This window comes from Eretmochelys imbricata, chromosome 1, assembly GCF_965152235.1.
Source record: "Eretmochelys imbricata isolate rEreImb1 chromosome 1, rEreImb1.hap1, whole genome shotgun sequence".
NCBI lineage: Eukaryota > Metazoa > Chordata > Testudines > Cheloniidae > Eretmochelys > Eretmochelys imbricata.
Window position 1 is genome coordinate 358,725,491 of NC_135572.1, and position 21,709 is coordinate 358,747,199.

Consider the following 21,709-nt stretch of genomic DNA (forward strand, 5'->3'; position numbering starts at 1 on the left):
GATGGCCTTGCAAACCTACACTTCCTTCCGTCTGTTCTGAGCAAACAGGAAGGAGTTTCTGGTAGACAAGCAGTTCAGCTGAAAAGGATCGGGGTTCTAGTCAATCACAAACAGAGCCAAGCCAACAACGCGATGTAGTTGTGAAAAAGGCTATTATCAATCCGGAGTGTTGCATGTAAGACAAAGAAGGCAATTGTCCTGCTCTTCTCAGGATTGGTGAGGCCTCAGCTGAAGTAGTGTCCAATTCTGGGCATCACATTTTTGGGAAAGAGATGGATAAACTAGAAACAGGCCAGAGAAGAGCAACAAAAATGATAAAAGGTTTAGGAAACCTAACCTACAAGGAAAGGTTAAAAAAAACTGAGCATGTTTAGTCTTAAGAAAAGAAGACTGAGGGGGGACCTGATCACGGTCCTCAAATATGTCAAGGGCTGTTATAAAGAGGATGGTGATCAATTGTTCTCCATGTCTACTGAAGGTAGGACAAGAAGTCATGGGCTTAATCTGCAGCAACAGAGATTTAGATTAGATATTAGAAAAAATATTCTAATTACAAGGGCAGTTAAGCTCTGGAACAGGCTTCCAAGGGAGGCTGTGGAATCCCCATCATTGGAGGGTTTTAAGAACAGGCTGGACAAACACCTGTCAGGGATGGTCTAGGTTTACTTGGTCCTGCCTCAGCACAGAGGGCTACATAGGATCACGTCTTGATGTTTCTTCCAGCTCTACATTTCTAGGATTCCAGTCCCCATTTATTGTTTGGGGAGTTATTGGCCAACCTTGTGAGGCCCTTGCACTCAGCTTGGTGGCATTTTCTGTCTGGATGTAACTTGATAAGTTTTGAACACCTCATCGGATCAAACTGTCAGGGAATGATCAGAGCCCTATTGATTATGGTAAAAAACAGAAAAAATAAAAGGGGCAAATGGGGGCAGGGAGCCCAAGGCATCTGATTATCACAGCCACAGTTTCAATCACTTCTAATTTTTCTACAGATCAAAGAACCTGCTGATGGCAGAAATTAGCATATTCCAGCATAAAATACCCCTCTCTGACAGACTGAAGGAGACAGAGAGGAAGAAAGGGGAATGGAAAGGCATTTGCAGAAGAGGCACACACAGAGTCCCTGACATGGGGGAGAATGGATGACTCGAGTATGGGGGAACAGGGGTGTGCCATAGGCCCTGACATGAGGGGAATGGGTCACTCTTGTACGGGGGGAGGAGGGTATGAGGATGCAAAGAGCCCCTGGCATGGGGGATAGAGGTTGAAGGCACACAGGGAGATTGTGGGAGGTGGAGAGATGCTAGGAATTCCTAGTGTATGCAATGAGCTTGGCCTACAAACAGTGAAGTGTGCCTCCCCTTAGTTATACCTCTTTCTCCCACCTTCTGTTTTTATTTGGATTGTAAGTTCTCTGGTGTAAAGATGTGCTTTCCTATGTGTTTGCCCCTAGCACAATGCGGCTACAACTGAGATGCTACATGGAAGCACAACTAGTGCATTTAAAAACAGCTTTTCTTGTATTTATTTTTAGGCAGCCCCTGAAAGTATGCCAGGTACTTATTTTCTGAACAAAGTCAAACTAGATTTTGAGCTGTAACATTTTCTTGCTAAGAGGAGTAAACCTACCCAGAGCGCCTTGTCTCCAATAACGTTAATAAAATCTGAGTTCCATTCACTATGCAGTTTTCAGTCTGGTCTCCATCAAACATGTTTTTCAAAAGCTGCTCCACGCATTCCTGCCTGTTAAATGACACACGGGAGTTAAAGAAAGGCATCAGAGACACAAACAGTTTGCAGTATTAATTGTTTTAATTTTAAAACTACCCACTCAATTTCTGAAATAAAGAAAGAGCAGTTCTTTGGAAGACAGATGAGGGGAACTCCCCTCTCAGTGGCAGATATACTGGGACGGACTATGTCAGGTCTAGGAGTCTGCTTATCTATGGTTTGGGCATGTACTTGATTACACCATCGACTCTCTGAAGCAAAAAGTAGCTCCAGCTCACATGAGCAGAGGAATGCCTCTACATTATGAATTGCTAGCTGGCCAACACCGTGCACTCCATCTATTCAACTTATCAAAGAGAAGGTTAAACGGTAACTTGAGCACAGTCTATAAGTACCTGTACAGATCCCATGGAGAAGATATCAAATGCTACTGGGCTCTAATCTATCTGCCAAAGGCATAATAAGATCAAATGACTGAAAATTGAAGTCAGTAGAGCTCAAACTGTAAATAAGATGCAAATTTCCAACAGTGGTGGTAATTATCTACTGGAACAAATTATCACCAAGAAAAAGGGTAGAATCTCCACCTCAAGGTGTCTTTAAGTAAAGATTGAATGTCTTCCTAAGCAATATGCCCTAGCCCCACCACAAGTTATTGGGCTACGTGCACAAATCACTGGGGGAAAGCTGGTGGCCTGTTTTGTGTTGTAGTTCAGACTAGATGATCATAACAGTCACCTCTGGCTTTAAAAACTATAAATACACAGATGTGACTCTCCAATTCAGGTTTAGGGACTGACCAGCACAAATGTAGGCAGGTAGTATCTCTACTCGCCTAGCGTGTGGCCAACAGGTAACCCTTGATTGCCCATTTCATGTCACTGTAGTCTAATGTGTACAATAAACAAAAGACAGCATCAAGACAAGGTTTTGGTTGGCACTGTGCACTCTCTCACTCATCCATAATGATCTGAATGCAATCTCTAGTTCCTCATCTGTGACCAAATCTATTTTTCCAAAGTGGCTTCTACAAATATGTTTTGAACGTTCCTCCAAAAACCAGTACAAAGGACATTTCCCACTTTGAAAATCATAGGTAGGGCTACAACCAATGCTTTCCAAGTCTATGCACTTCAGTTGTTAATCCCTAACTCTCACTGCTTCTACCAGTTTCCGCAAAGAGAGGTTACTTACGCTAAGCAGTAACTGGAGTTCTCTGAGCTGTGTGGTATCCACTGTGTATTCCATTCAAGGTGCACATATGCACCTGAGACAGGAAGATTTTTCACTAGCAGTGTGTCCGTTGGTCCAGGCCTGCACCCTTCTCCTCCTCATGCTCCAAATCAAGGGTATAAAGGACCAGTGAGGGCCAATCACCTCTCCAGTGCCTTCTCTATCCCAAATAACTTTACAATCAGGATCCAGAGCAGAGGAGGAAGGTGAGTAGTGGACTACAACTATGTACAGATCTGGAAGAACTCCAGTTATCTCTTTTGCTTCTTCAAGTGATGGTCTCAGTGTGTACTCCACTTGAGATGACTCATAAGCAGTATTCACTGAGGAGGAGGAGGAGGAGGAGGAGGAGGGTGCAAGGGGCCCTGCTGTACCGCAGAACAGATGACCGTTCTCCCAAAGGATGCATCTGTTGTAGAATCTTGTACAACAGCGTACTGTCTCACAAAAGCTATGCACAGAGCCATATGTAGCTGCACCACACATCCATCACAGAGGGAAGCTAATGATGCAGCCTGGACTCTGATCCAGTGGGCTCTAACTCCTTGTGGGAGCGGCCACCATTAATTCATAACCAACCAGGATGCAGTCTGAGATTCCCCTTCTCATAGGTTGGTGAAAGATACAAATAGTTTGGGAGATTTCCTGAAGGGTTTTGTCCTCTGCGGGCAGAATGCCAATGCTTGATGGACATCCAAAGTGTGAAGCTTCCTGTGTTCTCTGGAGGCGTGGGGTTTTGAATAGAAGATGGGTAGATGGATGACCTGGCTCAGATGGAATTCCAACATTACTTTAGGAATCGACTTTGGATGTAATGTCAACAAATTTTTATCCTCGTGGAAGGCCATATAGGTAAAGTCCGCCATAAGAGCCCCAGCTCACCTGCTTTTCTGCTTCCAATCACTGCAGCCAGAAAGGCAACCTTCACAGATGAGTGAAGGTACATGAAGCTAACAGCTCGAATGGGGGATTTGTTCATGCTGAAAGAACTGAAGTTAGGTACCATAACACAGTAGATTTCAGCACTGAAGAAAGATTGTGATAAGCCCCTTCTGAAATCTTACTGTTGTCAGACGGGCAAAGACTGAATGATTGTCCACTGGAGAGTGAAAAACACTAATAGCTACCAAGTGTACTTGCATGGTGCTAAGGGACAGCCCTGAAATATTTAGAGATAGAATCATAGAATCATAGAATATCAGGGTTGGAAGGGACCCCTGAAGGTCATCTAGTCCAACCCCCTGCTCGAAGCAGGACCAATTCCCAGTTAAATCATCCCAGCCAGGGCTTTGTCAAGCCTGACCTTAAAAACTTCCAAGGAAGGAGATTCCACCACCTCCCTAGGCAACGCATTCCAGTGTTTCATAGGTGATAGTCAGAATATGAAGGGATTTTGGAACTTTCTGTGGGTATCCAACGATGCTGGCACCAGGTACAGAATGTTTTCCATTTCATTTTCTCCTGGAGTCTTTTCTGCTATTGCTAATGAGGAATGGTATGGCCACTGAGCAAACCCTTTCTAAGCTCAGTGTCCATTCAAATACAAAGCTGCTAGCTGGAGAGATGTTGGATTGGGACAGAGGATCTTGCCCTTGTCCTGGGTCACGGTATGAGGACATCTGGAGAAAGCTGGTGAACCTGAATGGCCACTAGGATCACTGACACTTCATCTTGTTTGCACTCTCTCAGGACTCAGGGCAAAAGGAAAGAATGGGAATGAGTACATCAGTGGTTCTGAACACTGTACTAGAAATGCATCTCCTCTGGAATTGTGGCCTCTAGCTGTGCAGGAACAGTAGGCTGTTCTCTTGAGATGCAAAGAAATCCCCCCAACAAGAATCTCCATTACTGAAAGATGCTCTGCACTACTGAGTCACTCAGTTCCCACTCACGGTCTCTAGAGAAATGCCTGCTGAGGCAGTCTGAGAAAGTGTTGTGCTCCCCTGGAAGGTGCACTGCTGAGCGGGCGACCTGGTGACAGATGCGTCAATTCCAGAGATTGACAACTTCTGTATAAAGATGAGTGGACCTTGCATGAAACTCTGTCAGTCAGGAGAGAAAACAGATGAAGCACTAATATGATATTCTGCTGAGGTGCCATCTAAATGCTCCTCAGAAGGGAATTTGTATGGTCTCTCTGAGGGAGTCTCATTCCATTCCTCAAAAATAGGTAGACCCTTTCTGCAGATCTGAGGGGTCTGGTGCAGGCATTGGTGCTGGCAAGGAAGGTTGTGTTGGTGCTGAGTGAGGAATAGGCGCTGACGAGGGGATTGGTGCTGAGGGAGGCAATAGTGTCAGAAAAGGTATCAGTATCAGCAGGGCAGTTAATGCTGCAGTTGTTCTCACAGCCTCTAGCAAGGCTTTCATGGAGTCCTGTATAAGGGCCACATAAGGAGCTGAAGAGGGCCTTGCATGATGCCTGGATCTGAGATGAGGGAAGAAGACTGGAATCTCAAAGTCGGGGACCCTCCAGGTTAATTTCTGAAGGGGATGAAGCTATTCTGAGGTGATTCCGGATTGAGACCAGAGAAAGTCTATGCAGGTACCAAGCGAAGCAATGGAAAAGCATGCGGACAGGTGGCTAGTAGCCTCAATAGTGGACGCTCCTTAGGCAAAGAAAGACTAAAGGTGTTATCAGGATCCAAAACAACAAGGAGTCTAAATTAGTCAGTCCAGAGACATCCCACTCTAGAGGAGCATAGAGAGGAGGTGACAGCAGTGCCATTTGAGCATCTTCAAAGAATTCGTAGGTCAGAAAGCACAAAGGAGAAGAGAGATGGCACTTCCTTTTTCTTCTGCTTGAGCCCCTCTTATGGGAAGATGTGCTTCCTCTTCTCTTTCCCTTTACCTGGAGCAGCATCCATGTGGACTTTTGGTTCCAAAACAGAGGCATCAGCCTCGGAAGACAAGTCCAGAGTCAGTTCCAAGAGCAACAGTGCGAGTAAAGACCGGACACCAAAGTCGGTGCTTCCTCTATCATCACTAAAGGCTACTGAGGTCTTAACAGGTGGTGTCAGTACCTATTTAGACTATTTAAACTGGCACCAGTGGAGTCAGATGGTGCTAGGTAAAGGATTTGCTCCCAGTAGTGGGCAAAAAAAGATTCAGATCTCAAGCCCATGATAAATCACAGAGGTGAAGCCATAACAGAAAAATTACCTTGGCATGAAGGCTGGTCTTGGTACCCTTGATGGGCCTCTCTGAATATCAGGCTGTAGGCAGTTAGAGCCTGGAACCTCAGGTATCAATCCCTTCTAGCACAGGCAGTGAAGACACAGCAAACCATGCACTGGGTTACCAGGTGGGTCTCACCCAGACATAGAGATCACCAGATGTAGGTGTTCATTTCTGGTACGATCTTCAGGCAAGAGGGCACATCTCTAGAAGCCCATACAAAACTCAGTGTCCAACACACAGTCCTGGTGAGGAACTGAAGGCTCTGAGGATGAGGGAAGCTATATATATGGAGCTGTCCTATAATGCTCTAAACTAACTATTGACAAGAAAACATGAAGCTAGGCTAAGAGAAGATCTAGTCTGAGGGCATGAGGGAAAGTTCAGTTTGCTCCCTGCAGCAGTAGCAAAGGAACTGAAGCAGTTAAGGTTATGAATTCCCTTATATGGAATAGGGTGCTAACATCAACCTCTCACAGGGGAGCTGTGGAAATAAATTAATGTTTATGAAATAGTCAGACACTCTGGTGAGCGCATTACCCCCATTACCGTCTTCCCAGTTCCCTTCTGTTTGTCACTCTCAACGGTGGTGTCTTTTTTATTAGTGTAGGCTTTTCAGGGCAGAGACCAAGTTTTCCTATGTCTTTGTACAATGCAAAAGTACAGTAAAGCTTGACTGGGGCCTTTGGGTGTTACCATAATGTAGCAACAATAAATATCGTTAGTTAGAACAATTGTGAGGAGTGTGGCAAAGGTCTGAGATTATTTACTGCACGGTTCATGCCCCAGATGTATCAGGAAATAACATTACCAGCAACAGTCATTTTAGTTTAGTAATACTCCTCTGACATGTACTTACGATTCCAGTGCTGTGAGAAGCGGGTCAGGCTCAGATATCTCCTGTAGCTGGTTTCCCTGGTCTCTGCTCAGTCTTATGATATCACACAAGGTCTGGGAAGCATTTGATTGCCTCTGTAAACAATGTCAAAGGTCACATTTAAGTACTAACTGCACAGCTGGGTTCATCATGGCCTTCAGAGGAAATGTAATGCAGTTGGGACAGAAGAGAGAACAGCAGCCAGCAATGCATGGAACTAAGCAAACAAGAATCCCTCAGCTCAAAGCCAGCAGTACTCCAAGATAAGATGGAAGATCAGATATATTCTGCCTTAATTAACTAGCTATGAAGATATAAGCTTAGATTGAAAGCATCATTCATATCAGCAACATAATTAACAGAAAGATTTTAGAATCAAAGAAAGGGTTTTCTTTAACTAGTAAGTTAAAATAAACTGTAAAATTTCAAAATGAGGGGTTTTTTTCTATCGTTTTTCAGTCAAGACTGTTACTGCAGATGTTTCATCTTTGCTTATCTCTACTCAGTAATATTTCTTACTTCCTTAAAAATATGAAACACACAAAAGAGTTCTTTAACAAAATTCCTTAAATACCACTGGTTTACGTCACAAACCTTTAGTTGCAGTATTTGAGCTGTCCATTTTTATCTGTATAATCTAATACTTGGCACATTTTTTGCACAGGCTCAAATTCCCTTAAGTGCATCTTGTAGATTTTAGTAGGATATTAAAACAAAAACATTGTTTTTGGCTTAAAAATTAGCTGAAGACCACTACTAGCCAGTTGTCAACGTCTTTCAATAGCATACTCCAAGAAGCAAGTTCTCAATAAACCCCATTGAATCATCATTGATTGTAAGGATTCCATCTAAATTCATACCATACAGAGCTTGGCTTTGAATAAGTAGGAAACTGGTACTCAAATAGCTAGAGAAAACCCCACGAATTGATGTCAGGCTGGGTACTCAAAAGAATGACAGCACTGCCACACATACTCTCCATTACTATTCTCTTCCCATTAGCAAGATGGGCATTCTTCCAGGAGTCAGAGAAAGAGTACTCTCAAGTGCTCATGCTTATAGGCCTCTTATTAAGTTTACAAAATCAGACAAAAAAATAAGTGATGTCACACTCACATCCTCATCCTGGCTCGAATGGATCAGCGCCACAAGTCTCTGAATTACTTTTGCTTCATTAAGCCACTGAGGAGAAAGGAGAGAGTCCCTGGTTTGAGATCACATAACTCGGTCAGTTGCTACTTACCGCAAGCACTGCTTAGCAAGGGATACATACAATAAGGAAAATTAGTCTCCCTCTATTTCACAGTCCACAAGACAGAAGTACTACACTCCACTTCCTCAGGGCTAGAAATTGTTGTATGTTAACTTGTACTGACCAAATAACATCAAATCTTTGCTATGTATTGTCCCTGCAACAACTGCCAGACCAAGTCAGTAAATTTAATGGGAGTTGAAGCCAACTGAGATGGATTCACTATGTTTCTTAATACAAATAAATATTATGGAAACACAGAAAATAGAGATGAGTAAGACCTATTAAGTCATCAGATCCATTTCTTGACCAATGCATAATTTTTTCCTACAATGTGTCTTGTTTTAATTCTCTAGTTTTATATATATATATATATATATATATATATAATAGATTCAAAAACCAAACGAAACCACTGTGATAATCTAATCTAACCTCCTGTATAACAGACCATAAACTTCCCCACAATAATTCACAGAGCAGGTATTTTACATAAAAATATCCAATCTCGATTTTAAAATTGTCAGTGTTGGAGAATCCACCACAACCGTTGGTGAATTGTTCCAATGGTTAATTAGTTTCACTGCTAAAAATTTACACCTTACACACACACCAATCTGAATTTGTCTAACTTCAACTCCCACCCATTGAATAATGTTAGATCTTCATCTGCTAGACTGAAGAGCTCATTATTAAATATTTGTTCCCCATGTAGGTAATCAAGTCACCCCATAACCTTCTCTTTGTTAAGCTAGATAGATTCAGAGCTTTGAATGTATTACAATAAGGCATGTTTTTGAGTCCTTCAGTCATTCTCGTGGCTCTTCTCTGAACCCTGTCCAATTTATCAACATTCTTCTTGAATTATGGGCACCAGAAATGGACACACTAATGCAGCACTGGTTGCACCAGTGCCAAATACAGAGGTAAAATAACCTCTCTATTCCTGCTTCAGATTCCCTTATTTATGCATCCAAGAATTGCATTTGCCCTTCTGGCTACAGCAATGCCATGTTCAGCTGCTTAACCACCAGCACTCCTAATCTTTTTTCACAGTCACTGGTTCCCAGGATAGAGTCCCCTGTTCTCTAAATATGGCCTACATTCTTTGGTCCTAGATGTACACATTTATATTTAGCTGTATTAAGATGCATATTTTGTTTGTGCCCAGTTTACTAAGCAATCTAGACCACTCTGTGATCAGAGAAGTGACCTGTCCTCTTCAGTATTTACCACTTCCAAATTGTGCGTCATCTGCAAACTTTATCAGTGATGATTTTATGTTTTCTTCCAGATCATTGATAAAAATGTTAAATAGTGTAGGGGGCTAAGAACCAGTCCCTGTGGCACCCCACTAGAAACACACCTATTCGATGATGATTGGCAGTTTACAATTACATTTTGAGACCTATCCATTATCCAGATTTTAATCCATTTAACGTGTCCTATGTTAATTTTATACCATCTAGGTTTGTTTTTTAATCAAAATGTCATACAGTTCCAAGTCAAACACCTTAATTAAGTCTAATGTCTCAAGCAAGGGGTATAGTAGTTTTTGTGACCTGACCTCAACCACAAAGGATACCTGTGCCAATATCACCTAACATATTGTGCCCATAGATTTATAGGTTGTAAGGCATGAAGGGACCACTGATCATCTAGCCTGACCTCCTGCATAACACAGGCCAGAGAACTTTCCTGAATTAATTCCTGTTTGAACAGAGCAGATCTTTTAGAAAAACATCCACTCTTGATTTAAAAGTTGCCAATAATGGAGAATCCACCATGACCCTTGGTAAGCTACTGCAGTGGTTAAGATGCAAATTTTTAACAGTGACGGTAATTATTTCCAGTCTGAATTTGTCCAATTTCAACTTCCAGTCCCTTGGAGTGAAGATCAAGATATAAGCAGACAAGGGAGTAACATCTTCAGAAAACACTGAGCAAGTTAGTCAAGAATGCGGTTCCCTGTCTGAATCTTAACTATATTTATACTCAAACTGGACTTATTAATTTGGGTTTTAACATGTGCTTTCTTTCTCTTTCCTCTTCAGCCCAGTGTGGGAGCTGTTCTAGGGACCCTAAATCCCAGCAACCTGCTCCCCTCTCCAGAAGGCATCATTCCCCATTAACACCAGCTGAACCTTTATTAGGACAGACTTTTACAAAGCCCCTTCTCTCCCAGAAGGGTCTCAGCCACCATCAACAACCAGAAAGGAAGTAACAGGTGAGCAGGTGGATTACAAAGGAAACATATCCTATCTGTGAAGTCTCTTTGATCAGGGAATATTCTCCTATGGAAAGTGGACACAGTACTTTAAAATATACTGCCATAACAATTCTGCATCGGCTGAGGGGAAAGGACAAGATCCATAAATCTAGCTATATGTCCCCCATCACCCTACTATCAAGTGTTTAAAGATGGTCCAGAAGCTCTGTTTACATTACAGAAAACAGTTGAAATTTTCAGTTGCTACAACAGTGCTGCTAGGTTAAACTTGGTCTTCCCATTTTCATAAAAAGTGGTCCTCCTTTGGTCTGGGACCTTGGTCCAACCCTTTACCTCCTCCTACCTCTCCAACTATTGTCCTATCTCCTCTTATTCTCTTTACCTCCCAAACCTCCAAACCATGCCATCTATAACCATTATACCCAAGTTCCTCGCCTCCAACTTGGCTTCTGCCCTCTCCACTCCTCTGAAACTTTTCTTACTAAAGCTTCTAGTGACTTCTTCCTAACCAAATCTTATGACCTCTATTCCATCCTTTTTGATCTCTTAACTGCTATGAATATCACTGACCATTCCCTGACTGTTCAAAATCCTGTCCTCCATTAGTTTGTACAATCCCATCTGCTCCTAATTATCCTCCTACCTCTCTGTTCATTCCTTGTGTCTCATTTAGAGTCTCCCTCCTCCACCCATTTCCCTTTGTCAGTGGGGGTCCCTCAGGCTCCCTCCTCCTCTTCCATCTACACCCACTTTCCAGAGGATCTTATCTGCTCATGTGGCTTCAAATACCGTCTTCATGCTGATGACTCAAATTTATCTCTTTACCTCTGACCTGTCACTCCCTATCCAAATCCCACATCTTAGCCAGTCTCTTCAATATCTCCTTGTGTAAGTCTGGCAATCATCTTAAACTCAGCATGGCAAAAACTGAACTCCCTTTCTTGCTATTGATATTGCCACTATCCTCCCACTCAAGCTCATAATATGGGCAGCTTTGACTTCACTCTCTCTCTTTAGACCCACACATCCTGGCCATATCTAAATGTTGCTATTTCTGTTGCCATAACATTTCAGAGAAACAGTCTATTCTCTTTGTGCATACATCTAAAACTACCATTCAAGTCCTTATTTCCTGTCTTGACCTTTTCTCTCTGGCCTACCTGACACCCATGTCACACAAACAAGTCCAACCAAAATGCTTTGGTTAGCCAAATGACTAACCTGTCATTTTAATCAAGTCACTCTCCCTTCTTTACATCCCTCCATTAGCTTCCCTTTCCCCACTGTGTCAAAATCCAACTTTTGGTCTTTCCCTTCAAGACCCATCCCAATTTAGCTGCTCCCAACTTATCTGATCTTGTATCTTAAACACATAGTTCCTCCCTCTCTATTCCACAAAGGATGCCAGCATCCATCTCCTGTTTGTTTGCTTGTCCTACACATACCTCCAATCTCTCTAGCACATATGCCTTGTATGGCACATGATGACCCAAAGTTGCAGCTCGGGATAACAGCCTGATACTTTACCAATCTTTTTGGTGTGGCGGGAAATCCCTTTCTCTCTATTACACTCTCCCAGGGTGCATGAAGAGGGATATAGAGTCATAGCTTGTCTAGGGCAGCTCCTAAGCCTAGTTTCACAATACTCAGTACACTCTTACCTCAGAGAATTTATCCTCTAATGTTTTTTTGTTTGGTTGGTTGGTTTTTGACTATTTGATTCCCTATCTCTGATTTGGGCTGTTAGCCTTCCTCCCTAAAAAGGAAGAAGAGCTCCCTTTTTTGGGGGGTGGGGTATATTCATGCCTAGAGGAATCAGCACATGTCCATGGTCTGATATTTTCTGACTGATCTGCCATGCTGCACTTCATGAAGGTGAGCAGTGGGCCAAGCACTGATTTTAGTATTCATTTATTTCCCCTTTAGAAGCTTGTCCCCATGAGCCTGCTTCTGAGGGGGGAGCAAAACTGGGCTCAGAGATTGCTCCAGAAATATTTCATATGTTTATCAATCTCCCTGTCCTTGAAGAGGCTTGGCTTATTCGTTTCCCTTCTTCCACATGGGTCCTTTATGGGTCTCTCAAGAAATGCATTGGCCTGGGGTTTAATGATGGGCTTCCCAGAAGCTCTAACCCTCTCTGTGCATAGGATCCACATGGGCCAGATAGGTCTGTTTTTCCCATGGAGGTCTCAACCAGAAATATGAGTAGGGATCCCCAAGGAGCCTGTCATTGAGAAAAACAGTTAGTCTGAAATAAAGTTTGGAAATTCCCCTCAGAAAAGCTCGGCAGCAAGAGGTCTTGTTGAGCCTGCCGCTCACTGGGGGCTCAGGAACAAACGAAGGGAACTTCAGGACGTGGGGCATTCCTGTTGCCAGTGACTGACAGGCCTAATTCTGCCCCCAAGCTACAAGCAAGCTGACATACCCATTGCACCAGATCAGTGGATCTTAGCACAAGCAAGAAAAATATGTTTTTAGAAGAGGAGTGAATTTACTCTTGTATTACTTGAAATTGAGTAATATCTCCTCAGAAATTCTCCTCCCTCCCCCCCTGCACCAACCACAGAGAAACGTTAAGCAAGCCTCACGTTTAATACTTCCTGCCGTAGAGGCGCTGGTTCCACGCAGCTGATCAGACGAAGCAGCAGGTCCATCATTGCAGATGTATCAATATGCTTTAGTACCAGGCTAATAAATTGGTCTTTTCTTCTCAAAAATGCAACCACCTTTAAAAAAAAAATGCAACATGAGTTTTCTGTACAATACATGGAGGTGACATCACAGAGCTCTCAGTACTCCCAAAATTTCTGTTTCAATCAACCAAACAATAAGAAACAGGTAGGAGGATAAATAATTCTTCTTGAGAGAGAATAGGTATGCAAAGGAACATCTGACTGCAAAGAAATGCCAAACAGAACTCCATTAACAGTCCTTTGTCATGTCCCAAAGAAATCCTATTCCACTGAGATATATGAAGATTGAGGACACTGGTGAAGCTGAAGAATTTTTAATCCCACTGAGGCTCCTTTGTATAAAATATCTCCATGTTAAAAGGAAGTAAAATTTAGAATGGAGTTAACTCATCCCCATAATACTGTATGCAAATATTTCAAGCCTCTTAGTTGTATGCACAATACATGTATGACAAGTTTATACGTTAAAATGCCAAAGGATGGGCATACGTGCAATACCCAAGACACAACTGCCCCTCTGAAGCAAAAGTGAAAGCTATATACTAGTTGCTAGGTGCACAAACAATTCACACACATCAAATGGTAGGGTTGACAAGATGCCTTACAAAATACATACTCCATTTCCAATTCCAGCAATCCACACCAGTTCTACAAAGCTCAGCATTTTCCTCCTCTGGGGAGGAGGGAAGAAATTGCCAGTCCAGTGCTCGTACAACCACATCACTAGTAATCAGTGTGTTTGTATCAAAACAGACTCAATCACTACCTGTTCAGTTTTTCTTGCAATGAGATTCCCAATAGTCTTGCTGAAGAAACTGGCAAGCAAAGGGTTCAAAGGCGGCTCATGATCCAAGAAGTCATACAGGATATTCAATAAAGTTTCATCCCCTCCTAGCTTGTCATTGATCTGTGGCACATCAGAGGTCAGGAGTTCACAGGCTGTATTCGGGTATCTAGAGAGACAGAGTCAAAGCAGCATCTGAAGGTGAGATTAGAGCCTTCTACAAATTCTTAGAAGACAGTTGAAATAATAATTCCTACGAAATAAAGCCACAACACAAATGCCTCAATCCATTTATGATACAAGAACTCACTTCAGAACTCCAGCTTTGGATGGGTATCCTCAAGCAATGTCCAGCCCAATCTGCCCACCTACAAGTGACCCACAGAGGTTCGAGATCCCAAGAGTGGACCCACACACTGGGAGCTGGGGAAAAGGGGGCAGCAACACCCATCCCTGACAAATATCTGTAGCTGCATTTAGGGCAGAATGAGAATGATTCTCCTTCCCCAAAAAAGGGGAGAGAGATGGCCTGACAATGGAGAGGTGGGAGTGCTCTTGAGGAGATGAATAGGCCAGTTACAGTAAAGACTGCGCTGAAGGCTGAGATCCCTGCAGAGCTACCAGCCCATCTCATGCCACTTCCAATGGAACTCTGTGGTCACAAGAAAGGGAGAAGAAATAGAACCTGTGGGTTTTCTATCTGAACCCTCTTTCCACTACTAGCAGAGTTGGTGGGTTTTTTCCTTTCCAACCCCCTCTCCACACTCAATAAATTGAGTTTATTTTTTCCTGAGAATACACTGTGAAACAAACCAATAAGTTTTGGGAAAGAAACAGAACACACTCTCACTTTGTAAGTATGTATGTTCATTCCTCAAATACAAAATGGTACACACATCATCCAAACGATGCCCCTGCAATTCTATAAATAAAATACAAGAACAGGATAATAAAATCCTCACAGTCTGTTAGTTAAACAAGGCCTATCACTCTTTTGTATCAACAGATATTGACCAACTTTTGCCAAATTACTTGCTTTTTCAGCACCTAGCCTATTACAAAGTTTTGACCAAATCAATCCAAATATGCTATCTAACGAAAAAATCTAAACAAAAAAAAAATACAAAAAATGAATTAATGCTCAGTACGCTGGGCAGGTGTATGGTTCTCTTAAAATCTAACAAAACTATCTGCTTTCCAGTGGAAGAAGAGAGGGGAGGGGGAAAAAATCCAATGAAACCAGAAGCTGGGAATGAGCGACAAGTGATGGATCACTTGGTGATTACCTGTTCTGTTCATTCCCTCTGGGGCACCTGGCACTGGCCACGATTGGAAGACAGGATACTGGGCTAGATGGACCTTTGATCTGACCCAGTATGGCCACTGTTATGTTCTTAAAACAGATAGAACATTTTCTATTCAAACTGTTTCATTAAAATATATATTTTATATTTTATTTATGCAACACCTATTGACTATCTTCTAAGCATGTACTCCTCAAGAATTGTGTTAGTTTGTGTGTAAAGTACACTGTCTGCAGATAAGGGAGTGACAGTCACTGCTGTGCTGACTGTGTGTGCACACTATTGCAAATTTATCTGTAGACTTCTATTTCAAGACAACTATAATAGATATTAAACTTACATTACAGCTCCCACTGAAAATATTTAACCAAAAACGCAGCTCAACATCCTTTACAAACCAGGATAAAGGGCTCCAAGATTGTTCTTCTGTGTGTGATTTAATGTCTTATAAAAATTCCACCGGGCCCTTTGTGGGACGTTGGCAGCTTCCGAGGAGGGTTAATTATTCAATTTCAGCCCCAACAGGCATAACTGATAAAGGTCACAACTGTTACTGCCCCAATTATCTTTACAGGCTATGATTCTCCAGACACTAAGACAGAGCCCAATAAATCAGTGGTGACACTGGGAGGATAAAAGGAAAATGTCAGCCCTTCCAAGTCAGTGGCCTGTGTCTCTCCAATTTAGAAGACAAAAGACAGTTACCTACCTGTACAGTAACTATTGTTCTTTGAGATGTGGGTGCAGACATGTGTTCCGTTCAGGTGTGCATGTGCCCAGAGCACAAAAGCTGGAGAACTTTGCCCAGCAGTATCCACAGGGCAGCGCTTGTGCCCTCTTGCCCAATAACCCCTCCCCTGGATATTTAAGGGCAGCACAGGCTCCAACCCCCACAGTTCCTTCACAGCGAATGTCAAGAGTTGGGGCTCTAATGCAGTAGGGGTGGAGGATGGGTCGTGGAATACATGTCTGCACCCACATCTCGAAGAACAACAGTTACTGTACAGGGTAGGCAACAATCTTTTTTTCTTCTTCGAGTGGCTGCAGACATGTACTTCACTCAGTTGACTCACAAGGAGGTGGGGCTCGGAAGTTACTTAAAGAAATGACTGCAGAACTGCCTCTCCAAAAGTTTACTACTGCTTCTAGGTCAGATGCAGTAGTAACAGCATGTGCTTGGTAAATGCACAGAAGACCTGGTAGCAGCCTTGCAAATGCCCAATATCAGATCATCACTGAAGAATGCTATTGATGTCACTTGGGCCCTCACTGAGTGTGCCTGTAATCTCTACGGAGATGTGGTCTGAGCTATTTCATATGTCATCACTTTGATTGTCTCGGGTGACAGACTAACTTCACTCACACTTGAAGAGGATGATGGAGCAATCTCACATGCTGGACTACGTAAGCGCTTGCAGCCATATGGCATAGTAACTTAAGGAATACATGGACCATAGCTGAAGGTTGAGACTGGAGTGCCAGACATAGGAGGCAAATTGCTTGAAATCAATCATTCAGCAGAAATGCTCTCGAACTCAAGAGTCTAGTAGGGCACCAATGAACTCAATGTTTTGAGTTGGTATTTTGTTTGTTCAAAATGAGGCCCAGCTAATCAAAGAGACATAGTGTGAACTGGACATGACAGAGGACTTGTTCTCTGGACTTGCCTCTCACTAACCAATCATCCAGGGATGGAAGGACATGAATCCCTGTTTTTCTGAGATATACTACAGTCATACATTTGGTAAATACCCAGAGAGCAGAGGACAGGCCAAAAGGAAGCACAGTGTATGGATAATGCTCACCTGCCTCTGGAAATCTCAAACCTCCTATGGCTTAGGAAAATTACCTCATGGAAGTAAGCATCCTGAAGATTGAGGGCAGCAAATCAGCTGTTGTGATTCAAAGAGGGAAAAAATAGTCGCTAGGGTAATAACCATGAGAAATCTCATATATTTGATGTACTTATTAAGACTGTGGAGATCGAGGATAGATCTCATCCCTCCCTGGGATTTAGGGAATGAGGAAGTACTGAGAGTAGAATCCCTTTCCCCAGTTCTGAAGAGGAACTTCCTCTATGGCCCCTGAAGCCTGGAGGGCCTGGCACCTGGTGAAGAAGCAAGGACTTGAAAGGGGAGGCCCTGAAAAGGGATGGGGCAGTGTAACGGGGTAGTCACCCCGCTCCTGTCCAGAGGGTTTAAAAGCAGCCCCAGGGGAGGGCTGTGGCTGGGGAAGGCTGAATGGAGAAGCAGCCTCAGCTGTGGCCACGCACCAATCAAGGCCCAGCTGGCCCTTATAAGAGGGCAGTGGGCCACGAGCAGATAGTCTCTCTCTGTCTCTAGAGGGAGAAGGGCCTGGCTGCTGGGAAGCTGAACAGAGTACCTGAGGGGAGCAAGGCTGGGGAATAGGACAAGGGAGCTGGGGTGCTCCCAGCTGGAAAAGCCCCAGACTGCGGCCTTGTCAGAGGCCAGAAAGGTACTAAGGTACAAGGGTGCAGCCCAGGGTAGGCAGAGGCAGCCAGTCCAAACCCCCCTTGCCTGTGATGATTGGCTTATACAGACTGCAGTCGGCCCCAGTGAAAGGGAGCTAGATGGTGACTGGCAGTAGCCACTGAGGCGAGGTGGGGACAGTGGGTGGGGTTTCCCCTGGGTGGGGAGACCCAGACAATGAATGTACTGCCAGGGGGCAGCACCCGAGGACAAGGGGCACCGGGTCTGGGAGGGACACGGGGGCCAGCAGCAGCGAGGCACCAACCTGCAGAGTGCGCTCCGGGTCTAAAGAACTAATTTCCAGGACAACCAACAGGAGACGCCGCAGGGGCGAGTCTCGCCCCATTACAGGCAGGATGGTGGGAAGGGGAATGGACTGGAATTGAATGACATAACCCAGTCTCACAGTGCTTTGGACCCACTTGTCCATAGTTATCGACTCCCAAGGCTTGTGGAAGTGGGACAGTCTAACCCCAGACTAAGGGGAAACGACTTGAAACACAACGACTGGAATGCCGACATTGGGAGTCAGACTGGCTGCTTTCCTGAAGCTGGTGAAGGATGGGCTGACTGAATAAAATTGGCACCAGAAGACCTTCTCCTATGAAACTTCTGCCCCTTTCTGGAGAAAGCCTGATGTCTAGCGGGATAATATGATCTAAGGAAACGCTGAAGGAGATATTGCTGTTGTCACCCCAAGAAGTGATGCCTCCACTACCAGTGTAAACCCCGCCCCCAATGAACACACCACATAGCTTGAAAGGACTTATAGGTGTGTAATGTTTGGTCAGTTATCGCTGAAAACTGAAACTGGGCGTCAAAGGTAGGGTTCTCAATCATCTTTTGGACCTAAGAAACTATACCAGAGTTCTGCAACCATGAAGATCTTCTCCTTGTTACAGCAGAGGCTATAATTCTAGAGGAACGGTCACCATGTCCAAAACTGACTGCAGTGATGTCCTCACCACTAGATGGCCTTCTGCAATGAAAGCCTTAAAACTCTTTCCTAGAGGATTCTGGCAACTTACCTGTAAATTTTGCCATTGATTTCCAATTTACAAAGTCATAGTTTGATAAGAGTGCTTGCTTATTGGTAACATGCATTTGTAAGAATAAGGTAGAATACATTTTCCTCCCCAGCAGGTCTAATCTTTTAGAATCCTTGTCCTTGGTGTCAATTTATATCTCCCCTGTATCAACCTCTCATTAGCCACCATTACGACAAGAGAGTTCGATGCCAGGTACAAGTGGAAGCACTTGAAACCATGCAGAGGCACATAGTATCTCTTATCGGTATGCTTTGCTGTGGGTGTTAAGGGCACTGGGATGTTCCAAAAAGTTTTTGCCAGTTCCAAGATCACTTCATTTATCCTCCCTGGATCTGAGGATTGCAGAATATCCAGCAACTTGTGTGTGTTCTCCTGAACAAATTTAGCCTGAATACCCAAGGCTGAAGCCATGCATCTCAGAAGGTCCTGGTAGGATTTAAAATCCCACGGTGCAGGGGAGGAAGAGTCTGGCATTACAAAGTCATCTCCTGATGAAAGAGAGAAAAGAAGCGGAGCCAATGGAACCTCCAGTGGTGTCCATAACAGTTCAGGCTGAACCAGTTCCACAGGAGCAACCGCTGAACTGTGGTTGCAGCAATGGAGGTTCCAAAGTCCAGCACAAAGGACACCTCAGTTCTGACAAAGATAAAGTAGTCGGTGCCTGAAACACTGATAAAGGCCTCGCACTCGACACTCACACTAGAGCAGACGTCAGCGCCAAAGTCGAAGCCGGCACATTCCCACACACGAAGTGTGCACTGGAGTCATCATCGGCACTGAAGATTATACCTCCACTGACCCTCAGTGCTGAAAAGGCAGCCCCAGTGCTGAACTGAGGTTAGCAGGGAGAGGTCCAGAAGATGGCATCAACAATAACGGCAGGTGTGCAATCAGTTCAGACAGCACTGAGGACACCGAAGCAGCAGCAACCACAGCCAGACGTTCCTGAATTAAAGGAGAATCAGGAACAGACAGGCAAAGTAAGTCCAATGGTGGTGTGGAAACCGCTGGTGCCAACACCTACATCATCAGTACTGGACTCAACAGATGCCCCACAAACGGTACCAGTGTTAACGATACGGAGTCCACTTACTCTCACCTTGGCCCTGCTCTATCTCACGTGCTTGATGAATCATGGTACTGGTCTACACTCCTCTTAGATGGGAAGGAGGAATACCTCCTAGCTCTGGAATGGCCCCAGTCCATTTTATGAGATCTTTGTCTAGGAGGACCAGAGAAAGGAGAATAGTCTCTCTTCCTCCTAGGACAGAAATCTGAATCTGGCCAAACAGCCGCCAGTGCCAACTCGGACATCCTCAAGGGGCAGCTGACAATCTGTGGAGGTCGCCAGTAGCACAGTGGGCCTCATGGCCTGCTCCAGAAGGTGCTGCTACAAACAAGTCCCTCGCCAGCTGAGTTCCTTTCTTGAATGATCTGCAGATGGAGAACCTTTCTTTAACGTGCCCTTCTCCCAGGCACAACAAACATTGCATGTAGGGTTCACTAGTGGGGATAACCACCCCACACAATGGACAATGTGGGCATCTGTGACAGCATGCTATCAGCGGCACCCTAGTCACTTACAGTGCTGCACCCTGGAGAAGGCTGCAGGCCCAGCTGAGGGCAATTACATGCTTTCTGGTGCGGGATTGTGAGCACCTGGGTGACACTCACAGGGCTAACAAGGTAACTGGGGAGAATACAAAGAGAAAACAGGAAGCAAGAGGGAGCTCGAGAGATGCTCAGAAGAAAACTCAAAGGGTGAGCCTGGGCTGGGGAGTGAGGGCTCCAGGGAAGCCTGTCTTGGCTATAAGCCTGTTGCACAGTATTGTTATGTAAGAGGGGAATAAATGCACACCTTGGTGAAAGCTAAATGGCCTGGTGTGAGTTTGTGACTGCAAAACCATCTGAACTAGCTAAGCAGAGAGGTTCACTGGGTAGTGACAGAGGCACCTTGTGACAGCGTGACACCAGATAACTATCTATGTTAACTAACTACTATTCACTAAAGCAAAGGGTACTACTAAACTATACTATTAACTATATACAACGAAGTCCCAGAAAGACCAAGATAGAGAACTGTGAGGTGCATTACTACATAGAACACTCCAACTCTAGCTACAGACGGTGAGAATTAATTAAGAAGGGTCAGGGTGGCACTGTCCTTAAATAGCCAGAGAAGGGGCTATTGGGAGAGAGGAGGTGAGCGCCACCCCTCTGGGTTCTGATAGGCAAAGTCCTCTAGCTCTGGGCATGTTAAGTGGAAAACACGTCTGCAAGCACTCAAAAACCCCCACAAACTGCTGAGCAGTTCCACTTCCACCTAGGTGAGGCTCTGTGAAAACTCCAAGTAGCATTTGCTTCTCAGATGACTTTAGCCAGGTATGCTGCTGCTCCCTTCAGCCTGATCTTCTGGCAGTTCTTGTCTCAGTAAAGCTATTTCAGTTGGGGGAGGATGATTTTTTACCAAAATAGTTTTATACTGAACCAACCCCTAATGTGAACACAATGATATGGGAATCGCTATGCAGGTATAAAGCATCTTAATACTGGTATAACTGTATCCGCAATAGGGGGGTTGCAGCACTTTAATTATACTGGTATAGTTAAAGTAATACAACTTTTGTGTGTAGACAAACCGTTATACTAAATTTAGCTTCAGGAATAAATCACCCAGAGAGAAAGGAGAGAGGAAGTTTACTAAATAGCTCTCAGATTAGCGGATAACTTTGCACGAAGACAAAGAACAGGAGTACTTTTTTTTTTCCTGTTCTTTTTGTGGATACAGACTAACACAGCTGCTACTCTGAAACCTGTCATAAGACAAACACTGTCTGATATTACACACTTCACCCAAGTTTGCATTAACACAAAGACTGTATTATATATA

The 21,709-nt window shown here is 44.0% G+C and overlaps 1 protein-coding gene across 8 annotated transcripts in view; it reads right to left on the reverse strand.

The window, feature by feature from the left end:
- The window catches only part of PPP6R2 (protein phosphatase 6 regulatory subunit 2), a 162,583-nt gene that overhangs the window by 68,743 nt on the left and 72,131 nt on the right, over positions 1–21,709 (reverse strand). For all 8 annotated transcript variants that reach the window (XR_013348421.1, XR_013348423.1, XM_077837864.1 and 5 more), the window contains 5 exons: positions 13,960–14,146; positions 13,089–13,226; positions 8,135–8,200; positions 7,001–7,113; positions 1,633–1,746 (listed from right to left, as the gene is read on the reverse strand). Coding sequence is in view for 6 of the 8 variants with exons in the window: in XM_077837864.1 (XP_077693990.1) it covers positions 1,633–1,746; positions 7,001–7,113; positions 8,135–8,200; positions 13,089–13,226; positions 13,960–14,146 (618 nt within the window). In the remaining 2 variants the exon portion in view is untranslated. The remainder of the gene's footprint in view (positions 1–1,632; positions 1,747–7,000; positions 7,114–8,134; positions 8,201–13,088; positions 13,227–13,959; positions 14,147–21,709) is intronic.